General features: G+C 35.4%; 1 protein-coding gene across 3 annotated transcripts; it reads right to left on the bottom strand.

Moving 5' to 3' along the window:
* Positions 1–887: 887 nt before the first annotated feature.
* LOC141343678 (oxysterol-binding protein-related protein 1) lies at positions 888–14,341 on the bottom strand. 3 transcript variants are annotated; one of them, XM_073848272.1, is made up of 13 exons: positions 14,220–14,341; positions 12,651–12,772; positions 10,503–10,578; positions 9,640–9,774; positions 8,882–8,979; positions 8,616–8,798; positions 8,345–8,452; positions 8,148–8,237; positions 5,724–5,853; positions 5,486–5,605; positions 4,528–4,651; positions 3,484–3,574; positions 888–2,398 (listed from the first exon to the last, which is right to left on the bottom strand). In XM_073848272.1, the coding sequence occupies exons 2-13, from the start codon at positions 12,707–12,709 to the stop codon at positions 2,296–2,298; spliced, it is 1,317 nt and encodes a 438-aa protein (XP_073704373.1). In that variant the 5' UTR covers positions 12,710–12,772; positions 14,220–14,341; the 3' UTR covers positions 888–2,295. The 3 variants fall into 3 exon arrangements, with proteins under 3 accessions (XP_073704373.1, XP_073704374.1, XP_073704375.1); XM_073848273.1 differs by having other exon boundaries at positions 12,651–12,740; positions 14,220–14,332; XM_073848274.1 differs by lacking the exon at positions 12,651–12,772 and having other exon boundaries at positions 14,220–14,290.
* Positions 14,342–16,198: the final 1,857 nt, after the last annotated feature.

The following is a 16,198-nucleotide window of genomic DNA, read 5'->3' as shown; positions in this document are numbered from 1 at the left end:
GTGTTGGTTTCAATAGAGAGAGCGGGAGGTTGCCCCTTGGTTCGAACAGTTAAAGCTGGGTCAAAATTGGGTCATGCAACAGGACAATGATCTTAAGCACAGCAGCAAACCTACAACAGAATGACTGAAAAGAAAGAAGTTGCAATAGCTCAAAGTCCAGAGCTCAGAAGAGTGGTCAAATTCCTCCAGAACGATGTGAGAGACTGATAAAGTCACGCAGAAAATGTTATTGCTGCTAAAAGTACATCTACACTGTAAAAGTTTTCACCAGATTCAACATAAAAAATTTTAAATCCGCTTAAAACTACTGATCATTTTAACTTATTACAATAAAAATGAGTTGATTTAACTTGTGAGTTGAAATGACGTAAGTTGATTTAACTTTAAGGCAGCTGCTAAACTTAAGTTTTTAAGTTGAAACTGGTGAAAACTTTTTACAGTTTACAGGCAATTGTCACACATGGCTTTTCCTCTTGGCTGTATTGTTCTTAAATAAATAATGACTCTGTGTGATATCTCATGTGAGGATGTTTATCTTAGGATTTATTTTTCAAATTTTAAAACCTGCCAAGGACCAGATAATTTTTTATGTCCTAATACAGAAAACCATGAAATTCACTAGGGTGCCCTTACTTTTTCACATGACTGTAGATATCTGTTTTTCCAAAAGAATTGCAGTAAATATGGTTGGACCATTAGAGAGTCCCTTGCTTTTAAAATGATAGATTTATCACCCCCACCTTTACTGTCATTACTCTTCATAGTTTAATAATGGTCCTAATATATTTTTTTAATGCAAAATATGATTGAAACATGATCAGGCATGCTTTCATAAGATTTATCCATTTACATTTAGAGACAAAAAATGTGTTTAGTTTCAGAAAGCCTTTTATTTAGCAACAGTAAAAATTGTTACAAGTGTTACATATATATATAACAAAGAAAGAGTAAATGTTTCTGCACATTCATGTTATGAGTTTCCTCTTTAAGACGTTTAGCAAATCTGCTGATGTCAAACCAAAAATATTTGTAACTTGCATTAAACATTAAAACAATTTGATGCATAAATGCAACACAAGATTTTATGTGACTTTCCGAAACACACTTCAGCAAAACTTTTCACATTCAGTTTATTTAAAGAGTTGACTAAAATAATTTCACACCTTATATGTGACCCTGGACCACAAAACCAGCCTTAAGTCGCTGAAGTATATTTGTAGCAATAGCCAAAAATACATTGCATGGGTCAAATTTTTTTATTTTTTTTTATGCCAAAAATCATTAAGAAATTAAGTATACTTAATAAAGTTCATGTTCCATGAAGATTTTTTGTAAAATTCCTACTGTAAACATATCAAAATGTAATTTTTGATTTGTAATATGCAGTGTTAAGAACTTAATTTAGACAACTTTAAAGGTGATTTTCTCTGTCTTTTTGATTTTTTTGCATCCTCAGATTTCTGATTTCAAATAGATGTATCTCGGCCAAATATTGTCCGATCCTAACAAACCATACATCAATAGAAAGCTTATATATTGAGCTTTCATATGATGTATAAATCTCAGTTTGGTCAAATTTAACCTTATGACTGGTTTTGTGGTCCAGGGTCACATATTATCGGGATATTATTTTTATGTTGCATCCAGGCACATTTGACTGGCTGTGAATCATCTGCTCTTTTAATGTAGATCCTAATGTATTTAACTGAGTTTTAAGAGAAACACTATTCTTTTATATATAGTCGTATGAAAATCCATATTCATTATTTATGAAAACATTTAAATGTCCCAAATTCTTGGGATGTCACACACATCATCTCGCATGTCTGTCTTAACCTGCTGTGATATGTCTTATATAAATTAATACTCCACTTGGATGGGCTGAAAGATGAAGCTCAGGTTAGATCTTGGGCTTTTACATCATGATGACTTTAAATACACTCTTAAAAATAAAGATGCTTCGCGATGCCATAGATTTTTGTCTAAATAGTTCCATAAAGAACCTTTAACATCTGAAGAACCAAAGGTTCTTTGCGGCAAAAGAAGGTTCTTCAGATTATAAAAAGGTAAGAAAGAGATGTTTTTAAAGAACCTTTGACTGAATGGTTCTTTTTGGAACCAAAAATGGTTCCTGTGTGGCATCGCTTGAACCTTTTAAAGCACCTGTATTTTTAAGAGTGTATGTCATCATAATCACAGTTTAGCACCAAATCGGACACTCATTTATATAGACTCGAATGCGTTTCCTAAGCAGCAGGGCGTTCCATTCCCCCAGATGTTTGCAGCAATGCGAGGTCAGTAAATGTCAGGCAGGTGTGAGTAATTCCTGTTCCAGTAGCCGCCAGTGTAGAGCCAGTCTGGGGCTCCGGTGTAAGGGTTTGGCCCCTGATGAAACCACCTGCAAGTGAACATGTTTTTGATGTTAAGGTGTAGATCAGTGCAATCATGGCTGTCAATCATCAAAACAACTTTACATGCAAACACATGCAGAGTGTAATTAGTGCTGATGTCTGTAAACAGAAATGGTTTAATCATAAAACAAACAGCCCTGGAAAATCAGTCAGCGGCTGTAGGGCAACACATTCTGCCTAAAAAAGATCATAAAACATCACTAACCTAAGGCCTAAACGTAAAAACGTCATGATGACATTATATATAATCAAGTTGTTTAATGTATTGTTTATTGCAATGTCTTAATCTTAAAGGAGTAGTTCACTTCCAGAACAAAAATGACAGATAATCCACTCACCCTCTTGTCATCCAAGATATTCATGTCTGTCTTTGTTCAGTCATAAAGAAATAGTTTTTTGAGGAAGGTATTTCATGATTCTTGATGGACTTCAATGGTGCCCCAAGTTTGAACTTCCAAAATGCAGTTTAAATGCGGCTTCAAGCGATTTAAAGAAGGGTCTTATCTAGCAAAATGATTGGTTATTTTCATTAAAAAATACAATTTATATACTTTTTAACCTCATGTCGAAAAACTCCTATCTTGTGTTCTCCTTTAACTTCAAAATCGGCCTATATCGTTGTTTTACCTTTTTTGTTAAGGGTGTTTTATCTTATGTGCATGTTCACTTTGCAAACACTGGGTCGGTACTTCTGTAGCAATGTAGGATGATTGTGAGATGACAAGACAAGTGTTTGAGGTTAAAAAGTATTTAAATTGTTATTTTTTTATGAAAACAGCAAATCGTTTCGCTAGATAAGACCCTTCTTCCTCGGCTGGAATAGTTCACGACCGCATTTATCACTATTTGAAGCCGCATTTTGGAAGTTCAAACTCAGGGCACCATATGAGTTCATTATATGGAGAAAAATCCAGAAATGTTTTCCTCAAAAAACTATTTCTTTGCGAATGAAGAAAGAGTAGGAGTTCAAGTCTGGTTCTTGTGCAGTCATTTTATAACAAGGAGGCCTCTATTTTGTAGTTTTACACATCAGTATATGCTTTGTTGTTGTGTATTTATTAAGATGTCGAACCTTATTTTCCATTCCTCGTCTGATTTGGAACGATTTTTCCGAGCCATACGTTGTTTTTCCTCCAGTCTGTTCTTCTCTGCACTGGCCGTATCTGGAAACAGCAACATTTATATAATCATAATATATAAATTATATATAAACTGGAACAAAAACTGATGATCTGTCGCCCAGGATGTACATTTTGAAGGTAGCTTTTTGTTATTATTTATGTATATTTTTTTAATAGACAATGTTGCTAGCAAAGCCAGGGTTGTGGATTTGATTCCTAATTATTTAATTACTATTTGTTCTAGTTTCCAGTTACTTCAGTTAGATGACAAGGCAACTTTTTTTCATTTCATTTGTTTTTTATCTAATAATTATACTTCATTTTATTTCAGCCTTATTTAAAAAATGTTTTAATATGCAAATGCTCAAAATGTAGCTCAAATACTAGAGTATGGGGTTTGCAACACCAAGTCTTGGGTTTTATTCCCTGGGAATGCATGAGCTGAAAATAATGTATCAAATGTAATGTGTTAAACTTGATGTGAAGACTGTAAGTGAAACTGCACATCAAAATAAAACATAATATAAATGTAAAAAAAATGTAATATGATATAGTCCATTATAAATTAGGTAGATTAAATATGGTGTCTATTGTGTGTTATAAATAATCATAATCTAAAAAGTTATAACCTCAAATACTCAAGTATTATAATGTATTATAAATGATGTTATAAGTATTCATGAAATTATATAACATATTATAAGGTTTATTTTAATGAATTATGCATTCATTATAATGCCTTAGAAATACCCTTATAATGTATTATAAATAGAGGCTTCATAGGAAGTGTTACTGAACTTTCTTTCACCACAAAGAATCTTTTTTGAAACAGAAAGGTTCTTCAGATGTTAAAGGTTCCTTATGGAACCATTTAGACAAAAAGGTTCCTCTATGGCATCGTGAAGCACCTTTATTTTTAAGAGTGTACAGTGGTTTTAAGTTTTCTGGTTGAATTAATGTACTTCATTACAAGACAAAAAAAGAGGCCAGTGTACCTATGTCTCCATTCTCCAGGGCTCTGATATCAGGCCTCAGACGACAGTCTGTCTGTGGAAGAACTTGCTCCATCTCTGCATCCAGCTCATTCAGCTGCAGAGCGAATGTTGTGAAAGCATAGTACTGACAGAAAGAAAGACAAAGAAATTGACACATGCCACCCCTACTAAAAAACTGCATGTTTTGCATGCTCTAACCAGCATGGGAATTTATTCTAAGACATGAAATACATCAGTAACACCCTCTTGTGATTCTTTTAAAGCTTTTAGATGTCTTGAAAAAGCCATTAACATCACATTAAACAGATAATCTCATCTCATCCCGGACGAGCCCCCGGACAATGTGGTTATTTCAGCATCCTTCCGAATTGTTGTACTAAAGTTTATTGTTTGAGCCTGGTACTCAGTTAATTTTGCTAATAAAACCAGGTTCTGTTTTGCTTTGCTATTTTGGCATATACTCATTTCCAAAGCAAATGGCTTTGTAAAAGGAAATTATTGAATTCTCTCCTACAATAAATGAAAGAACATGTACGCTATTCTGTTGTGACACTCCTTATTTATGTACCTCAAGTACCTCAAGGCTCAGTACTAGGGCCAATACTTTTAACACTTTACATGTTACCCTTGGGAGATATCATCAGGAAACATGGTGATAGCTTTCACTGTTATGCTGATGATATTTCTTCACAGCCCAGCAAAACATACCTATTTAAAAAACTAACGGAATGCATAGCTGATATAAAAAATTGGATTTAATACTGTAAATTTGCTTTGACTCAACCCGTTTTGTTCAAAGCACTGTATAAATAGGTGATTGATTGATTGATTGATTGATTTATGTTACTCTACGTTGTCTCTAGAATGGGATGTAACATACTTAATGCTAAAATGGTAATTATGATGTTCGGTAACACATTATAAGAACAAGATTGTGTGATGATAAATGCTGAAATACTTTTGCGGAGTTGTCTGGTCGTGGTGATATCCTCCAGATCAGCTCACTTCCTGGAATCACCTGCACAGTCTCAGCCTCTGGAGGAGGCATTTCATCCGGCTCCTCATCCGCATTATTACTCTGCAAGAGACACCAGTTCTGTCTGTCAGCAACTTTTGTACACTATTATTAAATACACCAAATCAAATGTCAAATCCAATACATGCAATATGATGATGATCATTATCTCAGCAGTCACCTGTGTGCTTCCCTTCCTGTCCTTCTCAGAGCGCTTTGTGTCAGATTTTCTGTGAGCATCAAATGTCGCTGGATCCACAGAATACAAGCACTCCGTCCACTTGCCATAAAGAGCGCAAATCTTTTTTTTACTAAATAGACAACAAAAATATGGCCATTAATTGATGTACATCAACGTTTTTGGTAACATGTTTTTAGGAAGAACATATTCACTATTAACTAAGTTTTTTCCTTAATAAACTTATGTGACTTATGGTCAGTAGAAAGTGTGATGGTGGACCATCAAGATAAAGTGTTAGCAGATATTAAGCAAACAGCTGTCTTAGCAGAATGTCTAAAGTGGTATCAATATAAAGTGTTACCACCAACACTTTTGTTCGAACAACACATACAGTGAGTGAAAAAATAATTCAATCCCCTGCTTATTTTGTATGTTTGCCCAATGACAAAGAAATAATCAGTCTATCATTTTAATGGTAGGTTGATTTGAACAGTGAGAGACATAATAACAACAAAAAAAAATCCAGAAAAACATCACCTCTTTGGAAAACATGACTTTGCAAAACCCTTGTTGGCTATCACAGAGCCGAGGTCAGACGTCTCTTGAATTTGGCCACCAGTTTTGATCTCAGGAGGGATTTTGTCCAATTCCTCTTTGCAGGTCCTCTCCAAGTCACTAAGGTTTCGAAGCTGACATTTGGCAACTCGAACCTTCAGCTCCCTCCACAGATTTTCTATGGGATTAGGGTCTGGAAACTGGCTAGACCATAGACTGTAAAAAAAGATGGACAACACGTCTCCGCTTCTTTCCACTATAGAAAAGTGAAGCCAAAACATCTAAATATGGCCGCTACCATCTTGGGGGAAATTGCGTCATTTGGAGCCAGAGCATGCGCAGTAGAGACTCGTTTGGAGCCAGAATCTGCGCAGTAGAGTTGTGAGGCGGAGCCGCGGTGTCAAAATCCCGCCCAAACTCCTGCAGACCCAATCGCACGATCTCAATCATGACACCACACCCCGTTTTTATAGCATCAAATAACTACTTAAAAGGGAACTTATTAGAAAAACGAACACCTGAACATGAATCAGCATTATAGGAACCGACTCACATGATGGAAATCATCTTTGGAAAAAAATTATTTGAAGTGTAATTCGATTATTTAGTTTGGCTCACGTCCCATTAGATTACATGGAGAGGGCGGGGTTTATGACCTATACTGCAGCCAGCCACCGGGGGGGCGATCGGAAAATTTTGGCTTCACTTTTCAGGACACCTACGGCACACTTGGGCTAGACCACTCCAGGACCTTAATGTGCTTCTTCTTGAGCCGCTCCTTTGTTGCCTTGGCCGTGTGTTTTGGGTCATTGTCATGCTGGAATACTACCCACAACTCCTTTTTAATGATTCTCACCCAAGGTTTCATCTATGTTTCCACCTCCATGTTTGACGGTGGGGATGGTGTTCTTGGGGTCATAGGCAGCATTCCTCCTCCTCCAAACATAGCGAGTTGAGTTGATGCCAAAGAGCTTGATTTTGGTCTCATCTGACCACAACACTTTCACCCAGTTCTCCTCTGAATCATTCAGATGTTCATTGGCAAACTTCAGACGGGCTGTACATGTGCTTTCTTGAGCAGGGGGACCTTGCAGGTGCTGCAGGATTTCAGTCCTTCACGGCGTAGTGTGTTACCAATTGTTTTCTTGGTGACTATGGTCCAGCTTCCTTGATATCATTGACAAGATCCTCCTGTGTAGTTCTGGGCTGATTCCTCACCGTTCTCATGATCATTGAAACTCTACGAGGTGAGATGCATGGAGCCCCAGACCGAGAGAGTTTACCTACAGTTATTTTGTGTTTCTTCCATTTGTGAATAATTGCACCAACTGTTGTCACCTTCTCACCAAACTGCTTGGCGATGGTCTTGTAACCCATTCCAGCCGTATGTAGGTCTACAATCTTGTCTCTGACATCCTTGGACAGCTTTTTGGTCTTGGCCATGGTGGAGAGTTTAGAATCTGATTGATTGATTGCTTCGGCTCCCAGGTGTCTTTTATACAGGTAACAAACTGAGATTAGGAGCATTCCCTTTAAGAGAGTGCTCATAATCTCAGCTTGTTACCTGTATAAAAGACACCTGGGAGCCAGAAATCCTGCTGATTGATAGGGGATCAAATACTTATTTCACTCATTAAAATGCAAATAAATTTACTCTTTTAAATTTTGTTTTGCTGGATTTTTGGTTGCTATTCTGTCTCTCACTTTTTAAATAAACCTAGCATTAAAATTATAGACTGATCATTTCTTTGTCAGTGGGCAAACGTACAAAATCTTTAAAAAAGTCTTTAAAAAACTGAATCAGCTTATTTAGAGTCTCTGGGACAGAAATAACATAATATATTTTTCATTTTACTAGTGTTTACATACCTTTTATCAAGTATGTATCCTTCCACTTTATGCAGCTCTTTTCCAAAGATGCCACTTGGCTTAAAAGTCAAGCAACATCTTTCCCCAGTTCTGTTAAAAAGCACAGTAGAACCATTTGTGGACATTTTTTTTTGTAGTTAAAGTAGTTTATTGTTCTTCTCAAACCTTAATAAAGCACAAATGATACTTGCTCTTACTTATGATTAATAATTTCAACATTTCCATATTGCTCAATCCACAGCTGTCCCATGATAATGTTATGAACACAGCAGGTTGGGTTGGTCCAGGTGTAGGCTTCATTGTGACTGAGAAACAACAAATTAATAAGTAAGGCAATCACATAGTTGATTATGAATACTGCATAATAAATATTTATTTCTGTGCTTATAAGAATTTGCATGTAAGAAGTATTTGATCGTGACCTCTCATAGGTTTATTGCTTTACATGTAAGGCTGTAAATCACTCACAGAGGAAGCTCTAGGGTAATAATTCCACGAGGTTCGGCCTCCACGCTCTTCCCCCAGAATTTGAGTTTTGGATAAATGGAGCCATGAAACATGAAGTTGTTCTTTATGCCCTCGGCGTGGAAGGCACTGACCGGCGGATGATGGCTGACCTGCTCAGAGATCCACCTGAACCCCAGATCCTCTCTGATGATGGAAAAACTCAGACAGTTTATATGAAACGTTGATGTGTTTGGCTCAAAAATGATCAGTTGACGTGAAACACTGACCTGAGCAGCTCATAGGTTTCTCCAAGCAGTGGGTTAAAGGGTTTTCCAGTTCTCTCCCACTGGGAGGCCACAGCTGACACAGCAAAAGCTGCCACACACTGAAAAAACAAATACATGACAATTACTAAAAGATCATTTTTTTTTTTCCTACTAGAACACATTTGCAATGCTTGGGTCACTTTTTCGAAACTCTTCATCTTGGTCCAGCAGTACATTTCACATTCAGAACACACTAAAACTACCATTTCAAGTTTATTAAGTATAATTATAAATCTTCAGATTTATTGCTTATAGTCAAAATTAATTTTCTATGTCCGGCCTAAAATTGCATTGATGTTAGTTACTCCCTGCTTAAAATAGGCTTTACGTAAGAATACATTCAATTTACATAATGCATGCATACATTATTGCTGAAGGTCATTAAATGCAAACCATATAGAGTAACTCAGGTCTTACACTCACCGATTATTGCTTGACCTCAAAAACATTGCTGTGAGGAAAAAATAAAATCTGCCTACTTCAAATTAAGATAAATGTTTCATTGTTGTTCCCATTAAAAAATGTAAGTAATATCCAAATTACACACATCATAATAATCCTTTAAAGGTTTTGCAATGCAAGCATTATGCCAGAATACATTCATGGCATCATATGCATGTTAATAGGCCAAGCTTAAATTCAACACTCGCATAAGTCCCTGCTCTATTTCTCTATTCACCAAGGAGTCTTTGGCCTAAAAAAAATAAAAATATATTTACCTTCATTCTGTGGATGGAGTCTTGGGAAGTGCTGGCTTTCTGGATGAGGTGCGTGTGCTCCATGTATTCAGTCAATCGTTGAAGAAAACTCAAAGGCTCATTAAAAATCACTGGCATTGTGATTTTAGATAGTTCCTGTGAAGATTTATAGATGAGAATAATTGATTATAAGGTTGCTTTACATCAGAACTCAATTCACCTTTGTTTTATAGCACTGTATGCAAATCATGTCAAAGCAGCTTCACAGTAATAAACAGGAAAATAACAGAATCAATGATGCAAAATTCTTCTAATCTGAGAGAAATCTGCTCTAAAGTAGCTCTAAAAAGAAAATAGTGTCATCATTCAGCTCCCGTCAGTTCAGCATTGGTTCAGTTCAGTTTAATAACTGTGCAAGAAAAAAGTTAATCAATTATAAAAATAAGTTCGATTTTGCTATAAGCAGCTTTGCTGAAGACTGTACACTCTTAAAAATAAAGATGCTTCACGATGCCATAGAAGAACCTTTTTGTCTAAATGGTTCCATAAAGAACCTTTAACATCTGAAGAACCTTTCTGTTTCGCAAAAGGTTCTTTGTGGCAAATAAGGTTATTCAGATTATAAAAAGGTAAGCAAGAAATGGTTCTTTAAAGAACCTTTGAGAGAATGTTTCTTTGTGCAACCTAAAATGGTTCTTCTATGGCATCGCTTGAAGAACCTTTTGAAGCACCTTAATTTTTAAGAGTGTAGTGTTATTAATCAGCTCAAGGCAGTTAAAACTTTTCTGAAGCAGATTTCCACTTTACAAACTGGAGAACTGCTAATATCATGCAAACCTTACAATGCAAACATATTTATGTATATATAAGCATAGTTGACCTACCATCCCAATGCATTTTTTGAGAACGCTCCACATACTGACATTGTTTCGTGAGAACATTGGAGCAGGAAGAGCCGACCTATTCCAACACAGACAGTGAAACACATTTTTTATGAGTTTAGAACTAAACAGGTAATTAGAGAACACCAAATGTAAAGTCAATGTATTTAAGCAAAATTACACGAGCAACAATACTGTTGTTCTTCTTATAAGCACTTCCTAATGTAATCACAGCCATGCTGATATTCAGATCAATAGTACGACTGCAGGCGTGATACTGCTGATACACAACACGTCCCATCAACAAAAATACACCAAAGCACAATCAGACATTGCATGACTCAGAGGAATGCTGCAATGGCATCAAGGATAAACCAGGCTTAACCCTGTAACCCCATCAACCAAGAAGGAAGCTGCTAATTTATGGCTTAAATCAGATCATAAATGTATATTTATTTTTTGTGGCACAATTGCTGTCAGGTATAAAGCACACTGGCAGTTTCATGTAAGCATCATCAGATGCTTGCCTATTTTAGATCCTATCTTTTGGTTTACTACCATTTTGTTAGAAAAAATCAGGTGCTATCAAACCTAACACAAGTGTCTTATGGAGTGCCACAAGGCTCTATCTTGGGTCCTCCATTGTTATAACTGATTATAATTTTTTACTTCAAATAATGAAATATGGTCAGCTAAACAAGCTGATTTAGCAACAATTAAAGCTAAACAAATAAAACTGACTTGACGTGAGTAAGGTTTCTGCAGGTTTAAGGAGGTAAATTTAAGACTATTAAAGACTTTTTTAGGACCAAGTTAGGAAAATGTAAGGAATAAATTCAATGGAACACAATGTCAATATGTGACCCTGGACCACAAAACCAGTCATAAGGTTAAATTTTACAAAACTGAGATGCATACATCATATGAAAGCTCAATAAATAAGCTTTCTATTGATATATTGCTTGTTAGGATAGGACAATATTTGGCAGAGATACGTCTATTTGAAAATCTGGAATCTGAGGATGCAAAAAAATCTAAATACTGAGAAAATCACCTTTAAAGTTGTCCAAATTAAGTTCTTAACAATGCATATTGCTAATCAACAATTACGTTTTGATATATTTACAGTAGGAATTTTACAAAAAAATCTATAATTTTGACCCATACAATGTATTTTTGGCTATTGCTACAAAATATAACTTCTAACAAATCTCCATTAGTTTTTCATTCATTTAAATTAAAAGAAAAAAAAAAACATTTACTGTATCTTCTAATCACACTGCAAAAAAGTAATACTTTTCCTCTGCATTTCTGTATTCTGTAGGTTTTCCAGTGCAAATGTCAAAAGATTCTTAAATAACTGGCAAAATGACATAAGATAAGAACTCTAAAAACCTGTATGAGAAATGTATCAAAATGAAATAAGTTTAGGGTTAAAACATGAACAAACATCCTTCATTGGTTTCAGAAAAATCAACCTACTCTCTTAAAAATAAAGGTGCCTTAAAGGGTTCTTCAAGCGATGCCACAGAAGAACCATTTTTGGTTCCACAAAGAACCATTCAGTTAATGGTTCTTTAAAGAACCATCTCTTTCTTACCTTTTTATAATCTGAAGAACCTCCTTCGCACAAAGAAGCAGAAAGGTTCTTCCGATGTTAAAGGTTCTTTATGGAACCAATTAGCCATTCAATTTCTTCTATGGCATCGTGAAGCACCTTTATATTTAAGAGTGTAATTCAAAGGGAAAACAAGATTTGCATTGACATTTGTTCTCGTTTTACTCATAAACTCATCAGAAAACAAAGGTTAATATATTCGGTTTTCATCTCAAGTAAATGTATATTGATTTAAAGATGTTTGGATATTTATATTTAATAACAAAACAAAAATACAGAGAAAGGTATTAATTTTTTTGCAGTGTATGCAAGATTCAATGCCATTGCATTTTGAGTTTTAAGGCCTCAATTTGTGAAAACCATAAATTATGACTGTTTAAAAGACTTGCAGAAACCCTGTAAATGAGGTTTTAACAGCATAATTATGCAGCAGCAACAACAATAATCTGAAATTGATCTACTTCATATTCACTGTAAATTAAATACACATTTTAAAATGATATAGCAAAACCAAACCAAAACTAAAGGTATACCTGTGATTTTTGACTCCATTGCACTGGGTTTTGTCACCCTGGCTACCTTCCCCTGACATGATGTCTCAGTCTCTGGGGTCACAGATGAAGCTGTGTCAATAGACACCAAACTGTTTACTGATCTGGCTCAGAGGATAAAAACATGCTTCATGAGAATAGAAAAAAACATTTGATAAATGTAATAAAGATAAACAATGCATAGACAAACTGTCCAGACCAGAACCATGTTTTCAAAAACCTTAGTAAGTAGATTTTCGAAAACATTTGTGCCAATATTTTGCATGCTCTATTACGATGCTTTTGAGAAATGCAGTTTAGAGCTGAGAATGTGGACAATTTGTATTGTTCAAATTATTTCTAGTTGTGTACATAATGTTTAAGCAAATTATGCACACGTTTCTATCATTGTAAAGCATATGGGATTATAAGATTATGACAGTAGTAGTTTCTGCGATATAATGGCATCTGTCAACTGCTATAAGCATACACTTATACATTTATCAGTTTAGTTTCATTTGAATTTAATGTGTAAATCCACTTTCTCATTCTCACAGCTCATCTTGAGATGGTTTATAATGTTGCAGCTTTCTCTGGTTTCAGCACACGCTGCTATTTTAAGTGTGTTTACTGTAGTTCACATTGTACTGAACATCTGTCTACTGACAGAGCCCTACAAAAAAAAAGGATCAGCGCTTAGCTATACAACACTCTTAGAAAATAGGTACAAAAGCTGTCACTGGGTAGTATCTTTTTTTTTAAAAAAGATATAAAAAACCATGACCATACATATTAGTACCTAAATGGAACGTATTAGTATGTTTTGAAAGTGTACAGTACAAATACTTAACTACACTCTTAAAAATAAAGTGCTTTGAAAGGTTCTTCACAGCAATGCCATAGAAGAACCATTTTTGGTTCCACAAAGAACCATTCAGTCAAAGGTTCTTACCTTCTTATAATCTGAAGAAACAGAAAGGTTCTTCAGATGTTAAAGGTTCTTTATGGAACCATTTAGGCAAAAAGGGTTCTTCTATTGCATCGTGAAGCACCTTTATTTTTAAGAGTGTACTGTTAAACAAGCGTCATGTACTCTTGACATCTATCTACACAAATCTGGATTGATAGTACTAAATTAAATATGTTTAATTACAATACAGTGTAAAAGAAAATGTGTGTGCTACTGAAAAAAAAAAAGTTTCTAGTAAATTCTTCTAAAAATATATAAAAAAAAATTCCACCTGCTAAGTGACATGAAAACCACAGGGGAAAACTAATGAAAACACTCAACCCTTGATGAAAAAAAAATATATCATATAGCATACATAACATATGCAACCTTAATCTTGTTTTGAGCAGCAGTAAGATTACTGTACCTTATAGAGTGACATCATGAGAGATGCTACTGTACTTATCACATTTAATCACTTGACCTATATTCACTTTCAGCGCCAGATGACATACTTTGAATAAATCTACTGCCCATAGCTTCATATGACAGTAAAACAGCAAAATAAGTGACACGAAAGTGAAAATGTGAGCAGAAAAGAGCATAAATGTGAATGTACCTACTTGAATAGCCACCACAGGAGTCACCTTGTTTGCGTCCTCTCTGCTGTTCCTGTGTGTGAGACTGTAGGTGTGTGAAATGGAGCATAGGAGAGACAGTGTGTGTGTGTGTGTGTGTGTGTGTGTGTGTGTGTGTGTGTGTGTGTGCATGCATCACAGCGCATGTGTATGTGTGCGCATGTGTTTGCAGAGCTCAGCATATAGAGGATCGGTGAGCAGCTGATCAATCTACACCTGTGCCGTAATGAACACACACACCAACACACACACAGCTATAGAACATATATACCTGAACTATTAATAATAATGCAATCCTTTCATACTTATTAACGTTTCTGCAGAGTTTATGTAATAAATGTGACCGTTACCTCAATGGCTGTACTTTCACTGCATACTAATGTCACAAAACACACTACAATGTGTAGGTGGTGTGGAAATGTGATACAGCCTTTGCCAAGAAATTAATAATGAACATGATGACTTAATATGATGAACATCAACAGTAAACCTAGATAGATAGATAGATATCCATAGCTGAAGTGTGGAAGTGATTATGAAGGGCGTAATGGAACAATACTGCTCGCTATACACTGAGCCGTCATAAGAAGCTTTACTCCTCTTTAAGAGAGTAAGCACCCTTCAGAAATGCTCTCATTCATTTTATGCCATTTATTATATGCATACAACTGCATGTTGCAAGACAAAACTCCAGCTCTGGTGGAACTGCCCCAAGCCCTTCTTAGCAGACATTTATATCAGCATTCTACTATCGTAGAAGTGTGAGAGATCAAAGATTTAGAAACTAACAAATTTATGTTTCTCAAAAATGATTTTCAGTTGTATTATCATAATGTCATAATTCCAAATTGTGTATGTGGACATGTTGAGGCAATTTGGCTATTGAAAATATAACATTATAAGTAACTCCAAGTCATGAAACTGATCCCATCTTCCACTGCAAAAAAAAAAAAAAAGTAGGCCTATAACAAAAAAAAAAAATATATATATTATTTATCATTTATTTATTATGACACATACAAGGTGTGGAAAGAAAAAAGTTAGAAAAACAAATAATGTAAACAGTAAACATAATGTTAAATTAAAAAAATGCATTTATGGAAAAGTTAATTACTGAATTCAAGTATTTCAGTTAGACCCATTGCCACAGGTGCATAAAATAAAGCATCAAACCATGCAGTGTGCATTTACAAACATTTATGAGGGAAAAGGTTTCATTCTGAAGAGCACAGCAAATTCAAGCATAGTACTGTAACAGGATGGATGTCACCTTTGTAATAAGTCAGTTTGCCAATTATTTTCCCTGCTAGATATCCCACAGTCAACTGTAAATGGTATTATCAGAAAGTGGAAATTTAGGAATAGCAGCAATGAAACAGAAGACCATGTAAAGTCACAGAGTAGGTTACACGGGGGCTGAGGTGCATGATGCATAAAAGTCGCCAGGACTTCTCATCCAAAATCAGTGCTTGTTTCAAAATCAGTGCAATACTTCATTGGATGAATGGGCAAACATTTCTACAGAAACACCTCAAAATCTTGTCGGAAAACCTTCCCAGAAAAGCAGAACTTGTCATAACTGTAAAGGGGGACTAACACCATATGAATGTCTATGTTTTCAGAATGCAATGTCATTAAGTACGCTGTTGGTGTAACCGTCAGGTGTCCCAATACTTTTTTCATATATCTGTAAAATGATGCAAAAATGGAATATTGAAGTAATTAAAAAATATTGAAGTAAGAAGTCAGAGTCTACCTTGTAAAGACCTAATTTAACTAAACGCATGGTCTAAAGCAGAAAAAACGGTCGGCTATTCTCTTAATGAGTCATGGGTGTGTTTTGGGTGTAACGTGCAATAAACCAACCAGAATCTCATCTCCCATTTCTTTTAAAAAGCCATTTTGCCACTATGGCAGACTCGCTATTTACATTGTGGAATTTGCAAGAGCGAAGACTAAATGCT

This window comes from Garra rufa, chromosome 10, assembly GCF_049309525.1.
Source record: "Garra rufa chromosome 10, GarRuf1.0, whole genome shotgun sequence".
Taxonomy (NCBI): Eukaryota; Metazoa; Chordata; class Actinopteri; order Cypriniformes; family Cyprinidae; genus Garra; species Garra rufa.
This window is presented reverse-complemented; position numbering and strand designations above follow the sequence as displayed.